Genomic DNA, 20,005 nt, shown 5'->3' with positions numbered 1-20,005 from the left:
GAAAATGTCACATATTTTCTCCTAACTCAGCTGTTTTATTGCCTTGTTTTTTTAATAAGACCTGTTTGCATGTTTTGCTTTAACAATGGATTTAACATGAAATACCATGAAATGGGTACAACTGCAATAGCAAGGCTTTAAGGAGGCCCTATTACGCTCATTTTCAGGTTCATATTTCCTCTTTTCACCCTCTGTCTGAAACCAGAGCCCAGTCTGCTCTGATTGGTTAGCTGGTCAACCTAAAAGATGTCCTGCCCTTTAGCCTATCACATTTAATGTGTTAGAGCGCTAGCCAAAAGAACCCTTGCATAGTGACGTCACTATGTTAAGGAACGAAACAAAGGAGTCCAAATGAGGCATTGCAGGCTGGGGGGGGTCTCCTACCTCAAAAACACTTAATGATGTGAGGTTGGTCTATACGTGGCCTGATGTCTGAAATACATTTGGACACTAAGACTAGACCAAAAGGGAACAACTGTTTTAGTAGTTCTCAGACCCTTTGTCAGATACTGTACAGCGCAATAGTCTGGTGTATAGTCATTCTCTTTTCAAGATGCCAAACCATAGAAAACCAAATTGCATTCCATTTGTTCACATGCTTGCGGTTGACACACACAAGTGACGAACACCACCATCTATTTAGTGCCTCGGTCCGCATTTCCATCTGAATGATACGGAGCTATTCTTAGATTTGTGGGAGGATAGATGGGCATCATTGAGATTTTCATTTTCAAAAGCTCCTCTGCTCATCGCTGCGAGCCTTTTTCAATCGGCCGTTTGTTGGTGCGAGGTGAAATGCACAAGCTAATGCTAATTATGTGCACAAAGCCTACTGTAAATGGTGGCTTTGGAGTTCTGGAGGAAAGGATTGTGACAATGGGAACGGATTCCTGACAGTTTGCATGGCTTCTCTGTGATTAGGAACATATTAATATTCAGAGTATCATTTTTGCAAAGAGAGAACATTTAAATCAGTGATCTGGATTAAAAGCTTTTAAGGTAGAGTGTGATTCTCTAGTTAATTTAAAGAGGCCCTATTGTGCTTTTTTGGTTTATCCCTTTCCTGTAGTGTGTTATATATTTTTTTTTGTGCAAGTAAATGGTCTGCAAAGGCTAAAATCCCTGAAACGCCTCCATTGGACTCATTGTGACATCACTACGTAACGCTTCTGGCTAGCACTCCAACACAGGCCCAATCCCAAACCACGCCCGACACCCTACCCCTCCGTTCGCGCGGAGGGTCCGCCACATTAAGTGCTGTTCCAAACCAACGAGTGTGGAGCGGTGTGGAGGGGGAGTGGGTTATCAAGCCATCAAACAGCGAGTCTGCATCGGTGCTGACTGGAGACCGGTGTCTACCTGACCGGTCTCAACGCTGTGTGTCTGTCAGGAAACACGCTGTTTACAAACAGTTCCAGCAAACATCCACTGATAAATTGCAATGTTAACAACCTCATGATAACCTCATATTTTTTTAACTTAGGATCATACCTGTGTTTAGTCTAGAAAAAGGTAAATGTGTGCATTTTATTATAAAGTTGTGTATATTTACAGACTGTTGAAAAAACTAAGAAGCTTATAAAAATCAGGTTTAAAACTAAAAGAGCTTTACAAACACAATTAAAGATGTTTGGAGTTTTATTTTAGTTATTAATTTTAATTTTTTGTCTAACGGAACGTCTACACAGCAGCGTTAAAAAAATCTTGAAACGCTTCTGCCCATTCACTTTGAATGGGGTGACGTCACTTTCCCTCACTTTTCGCCGAAATGCATTGTGGGCAGGCGAGCGGAGATTTTCAGGATTTTGAGGATTCAAAGTTGAACAATGTTCAACTTTTGAGGCTGAGGTGGAAGCGTCAGCCAATCAAATCCCGTGTACGCAAATCTGACAGTTCAAGCTCTAGCCAATCAAACGGCGTGTATGCTGGGAGAGACATACCGCAGGTCATTTCCTCATATTAGCGGTAGCGAATCAATCACCCGGTGCTTTATGACCAGACCTACCGGATATAAACCGGAGGAGCCAGGCATGGAGGGAGGTGGCAGAGACAGTGGTAGGTTTTCGCCTGTTTTGGGGAGTTTATATCCAGTTTACTTCGGGCTTTTTTGCTTCGTATGTCGCGGGCGGGAGATTCATGTGATTGGTTGCTCGCAAAAAATCCTCAAGCTTCAGATACGCCCACCTCCAAGATTTTTTTACCGCTGCTGTGTAGACGTACCGTTAGAGATGCTGATTTGAAACCGTTGTTACATACAGTTATGGCATTTCCTGTTTCTGCCGGAGAGAGGGGAGATTGTCCCAAAGCTTGCCGCTGTATTTACTCCCTCCATCTGACAGGAGGGGGAGTGTGTAGGCAGGGGCGCCGTAAGGGGGTGAAAAGTTAGGACGATTCTAAGGGCCCGTGACTGACAGGGGTCCAAACTATTTTAGAACATTAAGAAAAAAATGTTAAAGTAACCAATGTGATATCTTTTCATGGGGCCCAAAATCCCTGGCGGCGCCCCTGTGTGTAGGGGTAGGGTGTAGGGCGTGGTTTGGGATTGGGGCGGGACATCAGAGCAGACTGGGCTCTGGTTTCAGACAGAGGGTGAAAGGAGGTGCTGCAGCACAGGCAGTATGAGAACAATAACATGTCACAGTAGAGGTATAAAATACAAATGTTTAACCTGAAAAAGAGCATAAAAGGGCCCCTTTAAACGTGGTTAATACTCAGATGATGAGAAAGCAGCTGCTTCTCAGAGAAAAAGAAAATATTTCTAAGTTATTCTTAAAAAACAGCTCGAAGGTGGGTCAAAACTAAAGAAATCCAGTCACTGTTGACTTTTTCCTGACCCCTGTTAAGACATCCTTTTTTTCTAAATATTTGTGGTTTTGGTAATGACAGGTGGAGCACATGACGCTCCACCTCCCTCTTTACAACTCCCACAACCTTTCTTTGGAACATTGTGCAATTCTCTGAACTTCTCACATAAATCAGCAGCTAAAAAGTTTCCAGCAGAACGCCTGTCCTCCTCCCTGCAGCGATGCAATTAGTTTTGACGTACAACTTAAATAAATATCTACTGGTTCCTGCTTGTTATTCTTTGAAAAAGCTCTTGTTTATTTTATTTTTAGAATATTGGTAATATGTTTTCATTTGACAACTGTTCCTATTAGAAATAATACCTTTTATATGCCACACCCCCTCTTTTGAGAAGACATCAGATGGGAATTGATATGATCCTACAGCTTAATGTTAAAGGATCTTTATCTGAAGCTCTCTGTTTTACATTGAAATAAATTAAGGTTTGCACAATTATTGTTATCTTCATATCAATATGGATAAAAAAAGGCCTCCAAATCTTGACTGACACAACCACATGTAAGGTTGCTGTGTTTTTTGTGTGTGATATTTTTTACTCATTATCGGATGTGCGCGTGCACTGAATCTTGGGGTGGAGTTAGGATAGGGGTTTTAACCTGGTTGCATCCACCTGCTCACTTTGATTTTGTATGGAAGAGATGGGGAGGTGAGTGAGAGAAATGTTTCTGTTGACCGCATTTATACTTAAATGTCTATCTCAATTTCCTGACATTTTTAACTGCAATCGACATAAGATAAGATGGTACTTTATTGATCCCAATTTGGGAAATTGTTGGAAACATCACAATCTCCATCCCATTGCAATAATACCACTGCAATAATACCACTGATTGGATTATATGTTTTTGCCATTATTCTTTTTTTCAAAGTATTTTTCTTTCCATATTTAGCCCCTCGTGGCTTTTTTGGCTGCCTATAGCCGCAATAGCATAAAACAATGTTAAACAATGTCTTTCTTATTAATTAAATCAACTGCTGCTTGGTTATACACATGAGTTGCTACTTTGGTTTAGTTTGACTTCCAGTTATGCTCATTTTCGCTGTTCTCATTGAACATTTATTCACACATTAGTGACTATTGATACAACTGATTATCTGTTTCCATTTTTTAAAAACAACTACTAAGCATGGAGATGTGGAAAACCTTCTCTTTCGCTTTCATTCTTGACTGACTTTGCTCTGGGATGATGGAATGGGGGGGGGGGGGGGGGGGGGGGGGGGGTCGTGGCCTCGGTCAGTGACTCACTGTTGTGTTTTACCTTTACATACATTATTAACATCTTCTCATCAGAGCCTTTCTGATCAACCTAAGAACAACCCCCTGGGGCTGCATCTCAACATATACTCTGTGTGATCTTTGACATTTGACATAATGTTCATGATGTGGGCTATTTCCATGCATCATACATGCTTAACCCGGTAAGCGGCGTTCATCCACTCCAGCAATGCTTTTTAAATAACACAACAGCATTTCTAAATGCCCTCCGAGTGTCCTCCCATAACGAAGAATGAAATAAAAATAGAAAGCGGCGGAAGGAACCCTCCTCTCTGTATCTTTAAATGAGCATTAAAAGCCAATAAGCGGTTCCTTAAGACCTTTAACCTGTCCTCGGGGTATTCCCTCTGTTTTTGCCCCAGATCAGGGGGGAAAAAGGCGAGAGTGACTGTTTCGGTTGGTTAGTCATTAGGGAGCTGCAGCAGCAGATTTCCTGATTAAACAAGCATGCACTAATCACTAATGGAGCTGTGCTGCAGGATGGAATCAGGAGGATGTCAAAAGAATAACCGAACAAGTGAAGGAGAATGAGGAGGATGCCACGGGCATGAGTCACCCCTTTATTTCCTAATTCCACAACTTCAGGAGACGGCAGCCAACTAATGCACTCAGTGTTGGTTTTGCTCTGTTTACATACATTTTCATTAAGTCAGGTAATCACACAAAGTCTCAAACTGTGCTAAATATTGTTGTGGTGGCACAGAGAACATCCTACTTACTGTATGTGCTGTGTAATCTAAGTGTGTGTATTTACGGGCTAAATGTTTTTCTTTTTTTTTATTCACTCAGTGCTCTGGGAGGATCCTCAGCACTCCATATCCCAGCATTCCCCAGTGGAGGATGCCTAATTGACTACGTCCCTCAAGTGTGCCAGTTACTCAACAACAAGGTCAAACTTTACTTTTACTGCATTATTTGTCACCAGGGATTCACAATGATATGGACTGTGATCGGTATTGGCAAAAAAGGTTTTAAAATATACTGTCAAGAAAGAAATATTTCCTCTCATATGACAGGCCTAGTAGTAGCATTACATACAGTAGCATGTGTATGTAATGTGTTTTGCTTGAAGTAAGTAGTAGTTTTCTTGATTTTTGTTTTCACGTGAATTTGCACATCTTAAAAATATTCTTACCTTATGCCTGAGTCTGCCAGTTATCCACCATGATAACATTCGGCACAAACATATGTTGATTTCACTATAGAGCGGCAAAAATGAGTCGTCAATAAAAATACAAAATAGTTGCCAATATTTGTTATAATCGATTTATCATTTAAAGGGGACCTATCATGCAAAATGCACTTTGTGATGTCTTTTATACATACATATGTGTCCCCGGTGCGTCGGGGAACTCACGCAGCGTCAGAAAATAAAACCCTCTCTCTTTTCCTCCGTATCCAAATCTTCCAAAACGAGTGGATACAGATTTGCTGCCGATATGACGTCAAATCGGGGGCGGACCCACAGAAAGTTGCTATCAGAAACAATGCCTGACGTGTTTTGGACGTAATCTCGTCTTTGTTTACATTAGCTAGCCTCGCTAACACTCAGAGCTAACCTGTACTGTAGAGCACATGTGTTTAAAATGCAGGAAATAAAAAAAATAACTCACCTTGTGATAAACCTGCAAGAGAAAAAGCATTTGAGCTCCATACTGTTTCAGAAATAATCCTTGACGTGGTTTAAACAGGATGGCGTTTTATCACAGCAGAATTTAACTTTATCTCCGGTAGAATTCTGATCAGGCATTAGCTCCGCCTCCTCTTCTTTCTTTTTTTTCAAGCTAAGGACCCAAAATCAGCATTTCTCGAACAGGGCTTCAAAGAGGGGTTTGAGCAGTATGAGGCATGGCTACAATGGGTGATCTGTTTGGTATTTTGAAAAAATAACTACACAGACATGTTTTGTATAGGTATGGCCCTACAATATATGTTTCAAATATAGCATAATAGGTCCACTTGAAGTACTTTTCAATGTTAAAGTATTTATTTCAGCCTCTTGAATATGGACATTTCCTGCTTTTCTCTGAATATCTTTGGGATGGCACTGTGAAAGCGAGACATTTAAAGACATGAACTTGAACATTGAAAAACTGGGATAGACATTTTTCAAAAATGTTAGCTGATATTTTTAAATCAATACAATAATTACATTACTCATTAGTACTTATTAGTTGCAGCCCTATTCCATTACAGGAGATAAAGTCAAAAAATATCAACATATATGATAAAAATCCAGTATGGTGCATCCCTTACCCTTAATATCTATTTTAGTAAAGCGCAAGATCTCTCTCTCTCTTTGTTTCTGTGTGCATTTATTGCATATTTGTAAGTTTGGTACAGCGAAGCCCGTGTCCACTGAGGTATGTCTCAAGCTGTATGCGTGTGTGTTAATGTGTGTATGGGCACTCATGCACACGTGTCTGGCATCTGCCGGCGTGGGCGTGCTGGCCGTCCTCCACCGGTCGTCTGAGTGCTGCTTGGCCTCCGCAGGTTGACAGGTAGATATGCAGTGTGGACGCCATGTAATGCCATTTCCCTCAGGAGAAATGCCCATCCCCCGCTACACACACATATACCCTCCATCTATTTATGTTTACCTGGCCTGAGACCAGCATACTCAGGGTGTCCCTGCCTGACCTCCATCTCTCTGGGAGTTTCAGTTCAGCAGTGTCTGGACCGCTCCCTCCACATACCATCCATGAGAGGAACAGTTGAAAGCATGTTAAAGCTGTGTCAGTTACACTTTTTTTATAATTACGCAATAAAACATACAGTCCGTTACAACTGTGTAATTACAGGGACACTCCTCTATTAAATAACCTAGCATCTGCATCAATTACTCATGAACATTAGCTCCATGCTGATTGGCCCTGAGGGGTTTACAGGCATTGCCTACGTGGTCAACGCACAGAAGGCCAAGAATTAGATGCTTTCAATCAATTTAAATGAAATCATCCTTAATGGTTAGTGCTTTTTTGAAATGATAGTATTAGTCTGGTAGTTATTGGCCTATGAGAGAGAAGCAGAGAGGAATTAATAATGAAAGCAGTCAAATCAAATGTATAATTATTTTATACTGTGGGTTCTGGGTCTATACATTTGTCTTATAGTGAATTAACAAGGGCTCACTTCACACCTGAACCCAGATACATTATTGAGATAATAATCAATCACGTCTAATATTTCAATGTTTAGCTGGTATTTTCTCAATGCTGGCATCCTTCTCACTAAGTAGACAGACACCTTACCAATAAAGAGACTGCAAGTGGAAAAAGATTTTCAGTTCAATTTAAAAGTCTCAATGGTGTTTTACATTCTGATCTTGTCTGTTAAATGAAGGATTTTAGCTTTCTAGGTGCTCTTGCCAACAGATAAGTCAACAAGGTCTGGTAGAACATGTTTTACTTGGAATTAGTGATAAAAATGCTTCTAACATAAAGGCTAAGAGTCTAAATCCCTTACACGTTATAACACTTCTCTTTAAAATCCAAACATGTATTCCCTTGCAAATCAGTAATAACAGATAAACAATACATTTTAACTTTCTAAAAAGGAAAAGGGTACTTTTCACCTCTTTTAGTACTGCCCCCAGTAATTGCGCTATATGGCAAATCGCATGAAGTAATAGAAGGATTCATCTCTACAGTCAAATCAATAAAACAAAATGTGTATCCATTATGATATTCCTATTGTATTCATATTTTGATGTGGATCTTATCAGACAACCAAAAGACATAACATTTTTAAAATGTAGTCAGACATCAGATCGGTCCCTCTTTATAATGTGAAAGCAGGGGGTGGTGTGAGTGCGTATGTGACAGAAACAGAGAAGAGATTTCCTAATCGCACAGCAGGAAGCACTTCCGGCGCTATTGCATCACCCTCCCCACAGACACATGCACTCACACAACAAATGGTTGAGCGGGGCGAGTCATGGGTGCAGCCGGTTTGAATACCTGTGGAGCGACATCACCTGTCTTGCGTCACTCGAAGCTCCAGGCAGCCAATAAAAACACTTCGCTTCAACTCCCAGTGCCAGCGGGGGAGGGGAAAAGTATGGGTGTGAGAGTTCAGTGATCTGCAGTTCCCTTGAAACAGACCCCCCCCCCCCCCCCCCCCCCCCCTACACACACAGTGTTACTAGATAAACAGATTATTGAGTATGTGGCCTTGCAGCCTGTGAGAAAGCTCAATTGCCGCCTCCACTGTCCCATGTAAACATAATTGAACACGATGCTGAGTCACAATGTGCACCCTTGTTTAAGAGCTCTTGCAGATATGAGACCCGTCACACACACACACAACTGAGCGTATCACAGATTACCACTTTCCTCTTTCAAAAAAAATTCCGTCATTCATACATGGTTGATGAGTAATCACAACCATGCAGCAGGAAGGCAGTGCTGTCTCTAGCTGTATTCATGATCTGTCCTGTCCCTGAATGAACCACACAGTTTTACTACATGCTAAGAGCGGGCTCAAATAATCAATATCAGCAATACAGACTTTTCTAATGCATTATAGATGCGCTGGCACTCCCATTACATTATTCTTGCATTGACGGAGCAGAGGCTCAGTTTATCTGTACCTGCAGATATCTGAACTGTGAAACTGCACTTCTTTACAAATGTGCATCCTTTATAAATCATTTCCTTATCTATTCCTGGTTAAAGGAGGCTATTTCCTCTTCTATTGCTGGTAAAAGGAAGTGGAAGGCACTAAAACCCTTCCTTCCTGACATTAGATGACGTATTGTTGAAACAAGTGTGTGCCGAATAACGTTACACTCCACGTTGCACTTCAAGCAAAACACAACATACACATGCTGTAACATATCTGCATTCCCTACCGATGCTGGTGTATTCTCAAGCAACACATAATTTGGCTGTAAAAGCTTACACAAACATTTACAAAGAGCAAGGTTTACCCAGCATGCCGTTCAAGTTGTATCCTTCCAATACTGTACACACTAACTTGGATTCCCAGCAAAACACCTGGCAAGTGTGAAGTAAATCAGATGAACAGTTCGAAGAAAAAACATACATTATGATCCAGAATAGTTTTTAACAAACTATTGTAGTGAAACGACAGGGATTTGAGCGATTTATATAATTTATTAATGTACAAAACATACATTTAATATACTCTCTTTAAAGCCACTAGATTCCATTGACAGAAACAGTCATTTTAGCTTGCTGCTGATCATATATAAATATTAATCAAACTTGACAGAAAATAAAACCCATCCAACTTGAAAACAGAAAAAGAATAGTCTATTGCTATTTTTGGTGGAAATGTATGTCTAATTTGAACACTGAGGGAATTCTGCTGTAGGGTTCTTTCATTGTTCGGGTGTTTCAGCTTTGCCTGCATTACCCATGTTTATAGCCATGGTGCTAAGTCTTGCTAGGTGAATGGAAGAGGTCACCTTCATGGCTGGCTGGCTGACTGCAGGCCTTCTCACCTGCCCAGGATGCTCAACAGTCAACCAAAGCCCTTAGCTTCTCCTCTTTGGACTTAAAGATAATACTTAATCACACCTGTCAAAACACAGTTATGATCTGACAAGAGGAGAACCTTCTTCTTGGATTGATGGTCCATGAACTTGCTCATTGGTGGTTGTTGTACATGCTGATGTGCCTTTGAAAATGCTTTTGAGCCAGCTGGTGCCATGTTTATTTTAGTATGTTCATAATACCATGGCTGATAAGTATCAGTTGCTTTGGGCAGTTATACTTGTGTACTACAAAGACAATCAACCTTAATAAAAGCCTAACAGCGTGTTTGCCCTTTTCTAATGAGATGCACACAGTTTCAAAAAATACACATAGTTCTGAAAGGTTGCCTGTCTTTTGTTGTCTACTCAATGTAGACGTTGACTGAAATGGAGAAAGGCATAAAAATGGAACACAGTACCTTGAGCAGACAGTCTTTTCTTGTTGCATTTGACAGACTCTATGGTGGAGCTGTTAACACCAGCTTATTTGGCTGTCAAGTGGTAAGCTAAAGACTTTGTACTTTGTACTGTGACATTTAAATGTGCCTGTACAAAAATTGCATGTAATTCTACTTTTGTGCTCTGAACCGTTTGGTTTTAAAGTGAAAGCAAGCATTAAAAAGTTCACCTCTCTTAATCTCTGTACAGGCCGAGCCATTGTTTACATTCTGGGTAGGTTCTCTCAGAAAGCCTCTCAGCGAGTATGTACATTTGCTCTCAGGCTGTACACACACTAAGAGTTAGCTCTGGCTCTAAATGGCCTAATTCAGGGCAAGACCGACCCTGAAACCATGTGTAAAAGGCTGAAGGGGGAAAAAAGGGGGTTGCATTTGATGAGATTGAAAACAATGTTCTTATTTGGTTTGCATAAATGCTGTTGCTGCAGGGGAATTCTTCCAGGCGAAGACCCATAATCATGTAATAAAAACAGTCACCTCCCATTCTGCTGATGTCTTTCATCACTTTCTACCAATGAAACAATATCAAATTGTGTTCAAATCTTTACAAATTGATGGACCAAATGCTGACAAATGTATATAAACAGAATGGTATTAATCTCTGTGGAATCCCCATGGATACATAGTGAAACAAAGCATAGACCTTTGGCACATATTCATTTACAGTGCAATCTTAGTTCTGGGTGTGTCGCGGGGTAGATTTGAATGCACAATAGTATCTTAATTATTTGGCTTTTGGCCCAACTGGAGCAACTTCTTTGGAAGACATAACCATAAAACAAATATCTGCTAACGTTTTACAGCGACTTCTCCGAGGTTCAACAGATATGTGTCTCTTGGTTTGACCTGAATATCAAGATAATAATGTAAAAAAAACTTGAACTATATATTTATTTTTGGCTTTGTAATTTTGTAATTGTGTCTTTAGATCAAGATCAATACGGTCTTTTTTATTCTGGTTTCATTTTGTATCCTGTATTGGCGATGTAGTCCCTTTTATTATTGTATTAGCATTGTGGCTATCTGCAATAAATTGTCATAAAATTACTTCCAGTTTTACGCAACATTTGTACGATCTTTGTTATTTTTAACTATTTATTTTAACCAGATGAAGGATTTCACTCAACAGCATTTGGTTCTTGAGTTTCAGATAAACAAACTGTTCAAGTGTTCGCGTCAGCCAGACTGCATCGGAGAAATACTGATGTCAAACATTAAGAGTTTTAACCGGCTTTGAGAACCTTGTCTGTTTGTTTTGGAGAGAATGATAACTCCGGATAATTTGGCTTCCAGTAGAAACCTCTGGAACAATGAACAATAAAGGAAGAAGCTAAAAAGCAATGGACGCCACCAAACTGAGTCTTTGGTTATCGTTGGATTGAGACACCGTTAGTGGCAGAATTCCACATGTTGTGCGTTTCAATGTAGATTTGAGTGAACAGGTTGCAATTCCAATTTAAAAACAAAGATACCTTTCCCGTTGTTCTCTCTAGGTGCAGTATATCATCCAGGGCTATCACAAGCGGAGAGAGTACATCGCTGCCTTCCTCAGCCACTTTGGAATGTGAGTCAGCTGCAGAGGACCACATCCTCCACTGAAGTGACCACAGCATGTGTTCAGCAGCCATTCATTTACTCACTGACCCTGTCTTTTACAAGGAAATATTGTTGGTATAAAATGAGACACAGTGAGAAATTAATATGTGTGTATTACAGGGGCGTCGTCGAGTATGATGCAGTGGGATTCACAAAACTCACCCTTCTACTAATGTGGAAGGACTTTTGCTTCCTAGTACATGGTAGGAAACACATTCATACTGGAGTCTGTTTCTGATCTCCTGTGGCTCAAATTGGATTCAGCGACCTTACTGACTCTTACTACTTCTCTCTCTGTCCCTCTGCTCCTCGTAGTGGATCTCCCACTGTACTTCCCCAGGGACCAGCCCACCCTCACCTTCCAGTCTGTGTACCACTTCACCAACAGCGGACAGCTCTATTCTCAGGTGCAGAAGTCATATCCCTACAGCCCTCGCTGGGATGGCAATGAAATGGCAAAGAGGGCCAAGTGAGTATATTTTGTCTCATTATATCCTACGCATTTTCGAAATTCTACTTGATTTTTTAAAGATTTTTAAAGCTAAAACAATGTTGCACAGAGAGGTCATACGAGACAGTTATTTTAAATAGCATGTATGATGTGCATTAGATTTATGGTACAATATGTCTTCATTGCCTACACCCAGCCCCTTTTGTTTTGTTTGTGGATTTTATTCCACCTACGATAAACATAACCTGGTATGATCCCATAGGAGTAAATCTATAGGCGTCGGCTGCTGCCTGAGAAGTGTTTGCTTTTGCACGGCAAAGGTTAATAACAGCTGTACATATTTGAAAGATATGAGTGGATAGAGAAGGTGCAGAAAGCAATACATAATCAGTTTTCTTCATCTGTGTACTTCTTTTTTTACTCATTTGTTTATCTTAGTACATTTCTATGTCTCCACCAACAAATCGACAAACCTCTCTGGATTACCATCTGTTACAGCCTGAGTTTGACTACAACAGGCTCAGCTAATAATGTTTCAAGGAAAACAGTATTTTTTTACCGGAGTCTTATTCTCAGATATTTCCAAAAATCGGAGACACAAACATAGTCAGAACAAATACATTAGGTGTCATTATTAGCTGTTATTGCTAACTGTTTAGAAAACGACTTACATGGAAATTAGCTGGCTAACAAAGCCAGCTGTTTTTTTAGCCAGCTAGAAATCTATCTATTTATCTGTTCATTCCCCATAAAACTAGAAATAAGTAGTAGACAGATTTTGACACATTTGGACAGTCAGGCTAGCTTAGCCCTCCATCATCAAGTCGAGATGCTAAGCTACTTCCAGGGCATCAGACGGCTAGCAAAAGCTACCTCTTTTGTTAGCCTCATTAAACCTCTATAAGTAGTAGGCACAATTGTAAACCTTTGAACAGAGTCAAACTATCTAAGTCCTCCTACTTCCAGTCTTGATGCTAAGCTAAGCTAACCAACATATTGAACCCAGAGATCTTTGAGTGATCTAACTCTTGGCAAGAGCATTTTCCAAAAATATTGAACAATTTCCTTGAAGTCTAACCTGACACGATCACACACACACACACACACACCTGAACGCACCACCTGTGGCTAAATACCTCATAGTCTGCTGGTTTGAGGTTTTTTTACTTTGTTTGATTTTTTTTTAACTTGCGGTTGAGTTTTGTCTTATGTGTTTTTCTCTGAGGAGCTTGAACACAGAGCGTACACATCTCTTGCACAGTTGAAATCGTAACAAGTAAACACATTCTGCCTTTCATCTGCACTTTGTTACACGCCACGGCTGGGACTGACCCAACTGCTTTGAAGCACAATTATTGTCACATTTTGATGTTTATTTTATATCTCTCTTTCTGCTCTCCCTCTAAACAGGGCGTACTTCAAGAGCTTCATCCCTCAGTTCCAAGAGGGAGCCTTTGCCAACGGGAAACTCTAGTACTCTCTAGCTTAATGACATGCCTGGAGAGTTGCCTGTGTGAATGTAAGTGTGTGGGTGTGGGTGTGTGTGTGTTTGTTCGAGCACGCCATTGTGTACCTGTGTTTAAGTATGCACAGACTTACATTTGTGAAATGTGCAGCACTGCAACAGTACGGTGAAAATGGCTCTGTGAATTTGACATAGTCTGACCTTGAAATGGTTGCCTCATTTTATTCAGTTGTTGTTTTAGTTTAGTTAAAAGACACTTGTGAAGATTTCCAAAGACAAGTCCAGTCACTGCAACATACTAGAACAAAAAGAAGTACCTGGAAAAAGTGAATTTATGATCCAGTTACAAGAGATTAAGTGAGAATAGCAAAAACAAACATTGCATCACATTTAACAATTTTGTGGGATCAGGCCGTGCTCACAACACTCGCTGCCGTGCTGTGAGAGACTTTTGCTGATATGTAAACAATATGTAAACTGTAACTACATGCAAATCAGAGCTGCAGTGATGACGCAAAATACCTTTGGTTTTCCTGTTTGATGGTCTTAACCATTGTTAGGTACGGCGCCACTGTTGACGTTAGAAAAACCTCAAAATAAGTTTTGCCTTTTAATTGTCTGTCTGTTCTATTTGACTGTATAAAGCCCTGTGAAGATTGACAATACTGTAAACTACTGAAGGTAAAAATCTCATCCAGTAAAGATTTCTGTTTCCCCTGACCATGTGTCATTGTTTTGTACTTGCTCTGTGTGGTCTGGTTTTCTATCATTGAAAAAATCTCACTTCTTTTATACCCTGGAAACATCTTTGCCATTTGACACTTGTTTTGATCTAATCTCAAACTATTGCTGATTTGAACGGTACAAAAACGGTACTGTTTCCATAAGCAGCAACGCCTCGTTTCGTAATGATCTTTATCTTGCTAGCACTTTCATTTCTTGGGAGGAGTGAAATAGGACCGGTGAAGCACCGTTTTATCGGACACATTGGTAATGGCCAATATTTGATTTGGTGACTGCCATCAGCCTCTTCATTGAAAATGGCATTCACCAATGGCAGTTGCCAATGTTTCCTTTATGTGTCTCGTAAATGTTGCGCTGGCTAAATGTTTATTTAGTTATTTGCAATCAGACTAATGAGTTAGCTGGCAAACCCAGCTTCTGATTTGGAGAAGATGCTGCTGCCGGGACACGACTCTGGCATGACGTGAGTGTGAAGCTATACTGTAGCTGCCATGAGCAAACGTGCTTTGTTGAATGAAATGAAAAAAAGTGTTGGTTGGTTGTATTACACTTCTTGGAGAAAGGTCACCAACATGCTGTTTGTAAGAGATGTTTGTAGGGATCGTCAATGTCTGGAAACCAAAACATTTCAAAATTGCCTTTTTTTCTTAAGATATGGTGAAATAAATCAAAGAAATAGGTGAACATTCTGAGCTAGCTGGGTCTAGGGGAACACCAAATCATAGGACTCCATCCTCGAGGGATATCCAAAAACACAAATATGTTTGAATAAGGCGCTGCTCTGGGAAGTAAATTGCCTTTTTAAGGGAACTTTATTTAGCAGGACACAAAATCTTCATATTTCGGTCCTTTACTTGTTAAATCTAAAATAACTCTCTCCCCGTCAAAATATGTAAAGGATTACACCTTACTATCTGTAATGCATTTATAGACCCTAGAGATGCTGTTCTTTTACAGCCCCCTAATGTGCTTGTGTAATAAGGAGCCACAGCACAGTGTGTGTGGGTGTGTGTGCACATACCCATGCATGCATTTGCTTGAGCGAGGCAGAGTGTGCGCTTGCTTGTTTTCATCATTAAATATGAGGGTCATACTTAGGGGTCCTTCCTGGCCTAAGGCGCAGCCTTTTGCTATATTTACTGTTGGTAATGCAGCAACTGTCAAGTCTAATTGAGAACTATAGGGTGAATGTATCTGGGGCATTTAATAGCATCAAGGCTCCTAATAAAATAATTAAAAAGCAAGATTCTTTTTGTCTTTTTCACTGCCCCGCTCCATGTTTCTTGCTCTAACCTTTCCCGACCTGCTTTCAGAACGTCTCTGCTGTCAGCCGCGGGACGAGCCTCTCTCATTTTGGACTTTTGTGGTTTGAGATGGAGCGAGTTCAGAGGAGGGGTAGCGTCTTTAACGAGCATGAGCAAGAAATAGTTCAACTTGACAGACAACTCCAGACATCACGACTTTCCTCTCAAAACAATTGATTTTCAATGCTGGTAAACTTCAGTTTTGATTTAGCCCTGCGTGTGAACCGTAGCCTGCCAAATCTGATCCCAGAGTTTACATTAGATCAAGTAACAGCGTAAGGAAGAAGTATAGCTTAAATAATACAGTTGAATACAGGCCATGACATTGCAATGAATGAAGTGTACCAATTTAAATTGTCAATCTGGTTAAAAGTCTCTGTTGAAGTTACCCTCAGGTCTTGACGTTGACCCAAGTTGACATAAGCCCTTTAAGTGAGTTGTAAACAATAACCCTTCCAAAGTGGTTTAAACTGTCATTTACTGAGCCTCCTCCCTTTAAAAGTGTCTGCGCCTAAACATGGCTCACCTTTACACGCTTTTAAGCAACTTAACACGGATTTATCCCATGTAATGATCCTGTGAAGGTGCTGATCAAGGTACCTTTTGAAGATGTGTTTCTCAGCCCCCTGATTCACAGTGCAGAGGTCTGCCAACCCTTGCAGCTAATACTCCAAATCCACTAATCCAGCCGCCTTTAAGAGATCTCAACGGCAGTCGGATGGAATAATTACAGGCTGGAATAATTAGCTTGGAATCTGTTGACGGGGGATGATTAAATTGATGAGTTTTTTTTTGGTTCACGCTTTGCTGGACTGGGACTCGATTTCCGAAATGTTTGAAGATGCAATGGTCATTTCTCCCTTGAAGGATGAATGTGCAATTGAGTGGTGTTTTGGCTTTGTCTAAACCTTTTTTGACCCCGCTATAGCTTGAGGTGAGAAGAATTCAATCTCCGCCCTAGCCTTGCAGGTGGCAGGACAGCTAGCCTGATGCAAGCTAACGAAGTGGATGCTAACAGACAAGCCGGTATCTTTAGCTCAAAGGAGTTGGCAAACATGAATATTAGCATTAGATTAACGTTAACTGCTCTGGTGACAACCCTATAAGCAGCTAGCTCGGAGGCAGCGAGGACCTGCCAGCCTGGAGAACTGACAAGTGTGTAAAACAGGATCACTTAAAGCTCAGCACCTTCCAGGCCAATAACCCGGAGTTAGCGCTTGGCATCACTCACCCCGCTTCACCTCAGAAGTTGGGCTAGTCACCGGAAAACTTTTGAAGAGTAGGAAAGTATGCGGAAGAGCGACAAAGTGTAAATGTGAAAGAAGAAGGTAATGGGAAAGGAGTGAAAGTTATTGAAAATCCTGAATCATCACCTTGTGAAGCGCGATGGTAAACCGCCGGGGCAGCGTGAGGTAATCAGAAGGAAACGAGGAGCGACCAAAAGGCCTGAATATGTCAGAGAGCGATCGAGGCGGACAGCAGCCTGATTCCACATTGTTTACTCCTGTCACCGTGTCCCAATCTGTCTGCCTCGCCTGATTCTTGTTTTCTTTTTTCGTACGGCAGCCTTTTTGACTACACATATTCCCGCAGAAAAAGACAAACAGTTATCCGACTGAAAGAGGAAGGAGGGGGTGAAATCACAAACTCCAGTGACTCTGGGGTACTTTGTGTTTTGTCTGTAAGTACAAATTCAGAGTGACATATGAGAAGTTTTGTCCCCCCTACTCATCTCCAGAGTGTTATGGGGGGGGGCTTGAAGAGGAGTGTGTGTGATGGAGGGGGGGGGGGATTTCCGAGGCTATGCAGCATTTGCGATGCAGCGTAGGGTTGTTGATGCGAGCCATGTTGAGGATGATGGAGCTGAGAGGCTTAACTAATTTTGGAAAGAGAGAGCAGGAGGAGGAGAGCGGAGGGGGGATTTGGGGCCTTTTGTTACAGCCTGTTTGATCTGGGAATTACAAAAAAAAAATGGCCCAGAGATGTCGTGAAAATGAGAGAATTACTGCTCCGGTCCCTCACTCTTCTTTTCTGCACCAAACTCGAGTAACACGGGAATTCTAACGCACTCCCAAGTCAAAGCGGAAGATCTTTTTCTCCCCCCCACTTGCTTACAGATAATAACTGGATCTAGTTAAACCCTGATTGTTAATTGCTAATTACTCCTGGTACACGAGAAGCCAGGAGAGCGTAGCTAAGCTGATCAGCGGAGTCTTCGCTCTGCAGCTCGTAGGTTTGCCCGTTTTGTCTCGACTGCGCGTTGTCGAGGCGTTCTGGAAAGGGCTTGTTCTCGATGGCTTTTGACAAGACAGATTTTTGTCGAGGAAGGAGCGGAGGGGGACTCCCTCCTCATTTCCCCCTAAGGTGCGATCATTTAAACCTTTCATGGGTTAACCAAAGCACATCCCGCAGGTGTTTGGGTTTTTCTTGGAACACATCTCTCGGCTCCCCTGCGTTAAGCTAGCAGTTTGGCCTCGGTTCAATGTGCTTGATTGTCGTAAAAGATTAGCCTCAATTTGCTTAAAAATACTCACACTGCTTCTTCACGAGAAACAGGATTCTGGGCTTTAATGGAGGTTGTTAAAGGTAATGTGTAGCAATGAGTAAGAATCACTTTAGTATCAGATGGGTTCATGGAATTCAGGAAATGGAGATCAGTCATGCCGGATGGATTATTTCCGAGACTTTAATTTACTCCTCTTGTTGTGTGGGTGCTCTTTTACTCCTCAGCGGCCTTTGTCTTGCCTCTCGCCCTCAGATTCCTCCCTCTTTTCCTCCCCCCCCCCACCCACCAGCTACCTGAGGAGCTGTCAGTCTGGATTGGGCGCTGTCGGTTCCTGCTGTCAGGCTGAGAGACGCGTTCTGATCAGCCGTGGACACTGATAGACCTGTCAGGTGGGATGACAGCTGCAAGTGAAGACGCGCACAGACAGGTACATGTAATGTGACAAGACTCCTTCATCCCTCCTCCACCAACACCACCGCCCTTCCTGCTTTCCCTCAGCCCCCCCACACCCCCCTTCCGAAAAATAAATATCCATGCATTGGATGTTGACGAGTTGAGGGAAACTTTTCCTTTGAGCCTGAGCGGATGTGATGCAGACATGTGATGAAGGACGTGTTGTTTCTGCACATGGACTGCATGGAATTAAAGATTTTAAAAACTCTCTCTTTATGTTAAGCATCTTCCAATACTATATTAATATCGAGACACCTACTGAAACTATTCTATTTCCTCAGAATTGAGACTTTGCATTGCAGAAGAGTGTATCTGCAGTGTTCCTTTCTACAATTTTGATAAAACAAGTTTTTGTGAGATCTTGCCAAAAGATGCAAAATGCTACAGATCTTCCATGCAGATAATTACATACTGACATGAGCTACAATTTGGTAGCTTGCTTTCATTTGTTTTGGTTGGATACTTAAATATTTGCCAACTTTGCAATGTTAAATTAAAGGTGGGGTAGGTAAGTTTGAGAAACCGGCTCGAGATACACTTTTTGTTATATTCCATAGAATGCTCTTAACATCCCGATAGCAATGAATATCTTAAGTGCTTTGACAAAAAATCCATAAAAAAATGTAATCTGTGGAAGCCGTAGTACTGTAAAAAGCACAACCAATCATTTTATCCGGCCCGGCTAAAATAACTGGATGGCCTACCTGCCTGTCAGCCTTCCATCTGTGCACAAACTTATCTCGTGCCCTCATTGGTCATGTGCGCGTTCGTGTGTGTTGGAGCAGGGGCTCTGTAAGGAAGTGGCAGATTTTTTCCGGCTGTGTATTTTCAAATTCTAGCGATCTCGAGCCGGTTTCTCCAAAATTACCTACCCCACCTTTAAGTGTTTACTAATTGGAATTGTATGCATCACTAAAAAAGAGTTTCAAAGCACAGACCAGTTCCTGCGTTTGAAATTGGTTTTAATAATTTAGTTATCTTTAAATGTTTGCATTATACAAGCAAAGTGTACACGGGGCACAGAGACTGGTAGGGTGGAGGGGAGGGGCCCAACCACATATCTTTCCTAACCAGAAACCAAAACTAAATTTGGAACTATAAATAAAAACAATATCTATCAAGGAAAACTCAAGTTGAAATGATATAACCGTTTTGAAATATAATATAGGAGAATAAAAAACTTTTATGACACTGAACCACAGAAACAGATTACAGAAGATGATACACCATGAAACTCTTTTGTGTCACATGCAGTCTAGTCTTGTACACTGAAAGAACTGAAACGTTGACTTAAATTAAATGTATTTTGTCAACAGATTTCACACAACTGTATATAGCAATAATATTCATTTTAAATAAAACATATTGGGTTCAACTTAATATTATT

General features: G+C 41.1%; 1 protein-coding gene across 2 annotated transcripts in view; it reads left to right on the top strand.

Annotated features, from left to right (window-relative positions):
• Positions 1-14,331, top strand: part of babam2 (BRISC and BRCA1 A complex member 2) — a 78,811-nt gene extending 64,480 nt beyond the window's left edge. For both annotated transcript variants that reach the window (XM_034135216.1, XM_034135217.1), the window contains exons 8-12: positions 4,931-5,030; positions 11,593-11,663; positions 11,816-11,898; positions 12,011-12,164; positions 13,557-14,331. In XM_034135216.1, the coding sequence (XP_033991107.1) occupies positions 4,931-5,030; positions 11,593-11,663; positions 11,816-11,898; positions 12,011-12,164; positions 13,557-13,620 (472 nt within the window). In that variant the 3' untranslated portion in view covers positions 13,621-14,331. The remainder of the gene's footprint in view (positions 1-4,930; positions 5,031-11,592; positions 11,664-11,815; positions 11,899-12,010; positions 12,165-13,556) is intronic.
• Positions 14,332-20,005: the final 5,674 nt, after the last annotated feature.

The sequence above is a fragment of the Trematomus bernacchii genome, unplaced genomic scaffold, assembly GCF_902827165.1.
Source record: "Trematomus bernacchii unplaced genomic scaffold, fTreBer1.1, whole genome shotgun sequence".
NCBI classification, from domain to species: Eukaryota; Metazoa; Chordata; class Actinopteri; order Perciformes; family Nototheniidae; genus Trematomus; species Trematomus bernacchii.
Note: the sequence above shows the minus strand (reverse complement) of the source record. Positions and strands in the feature narration are given on the sequence as shown.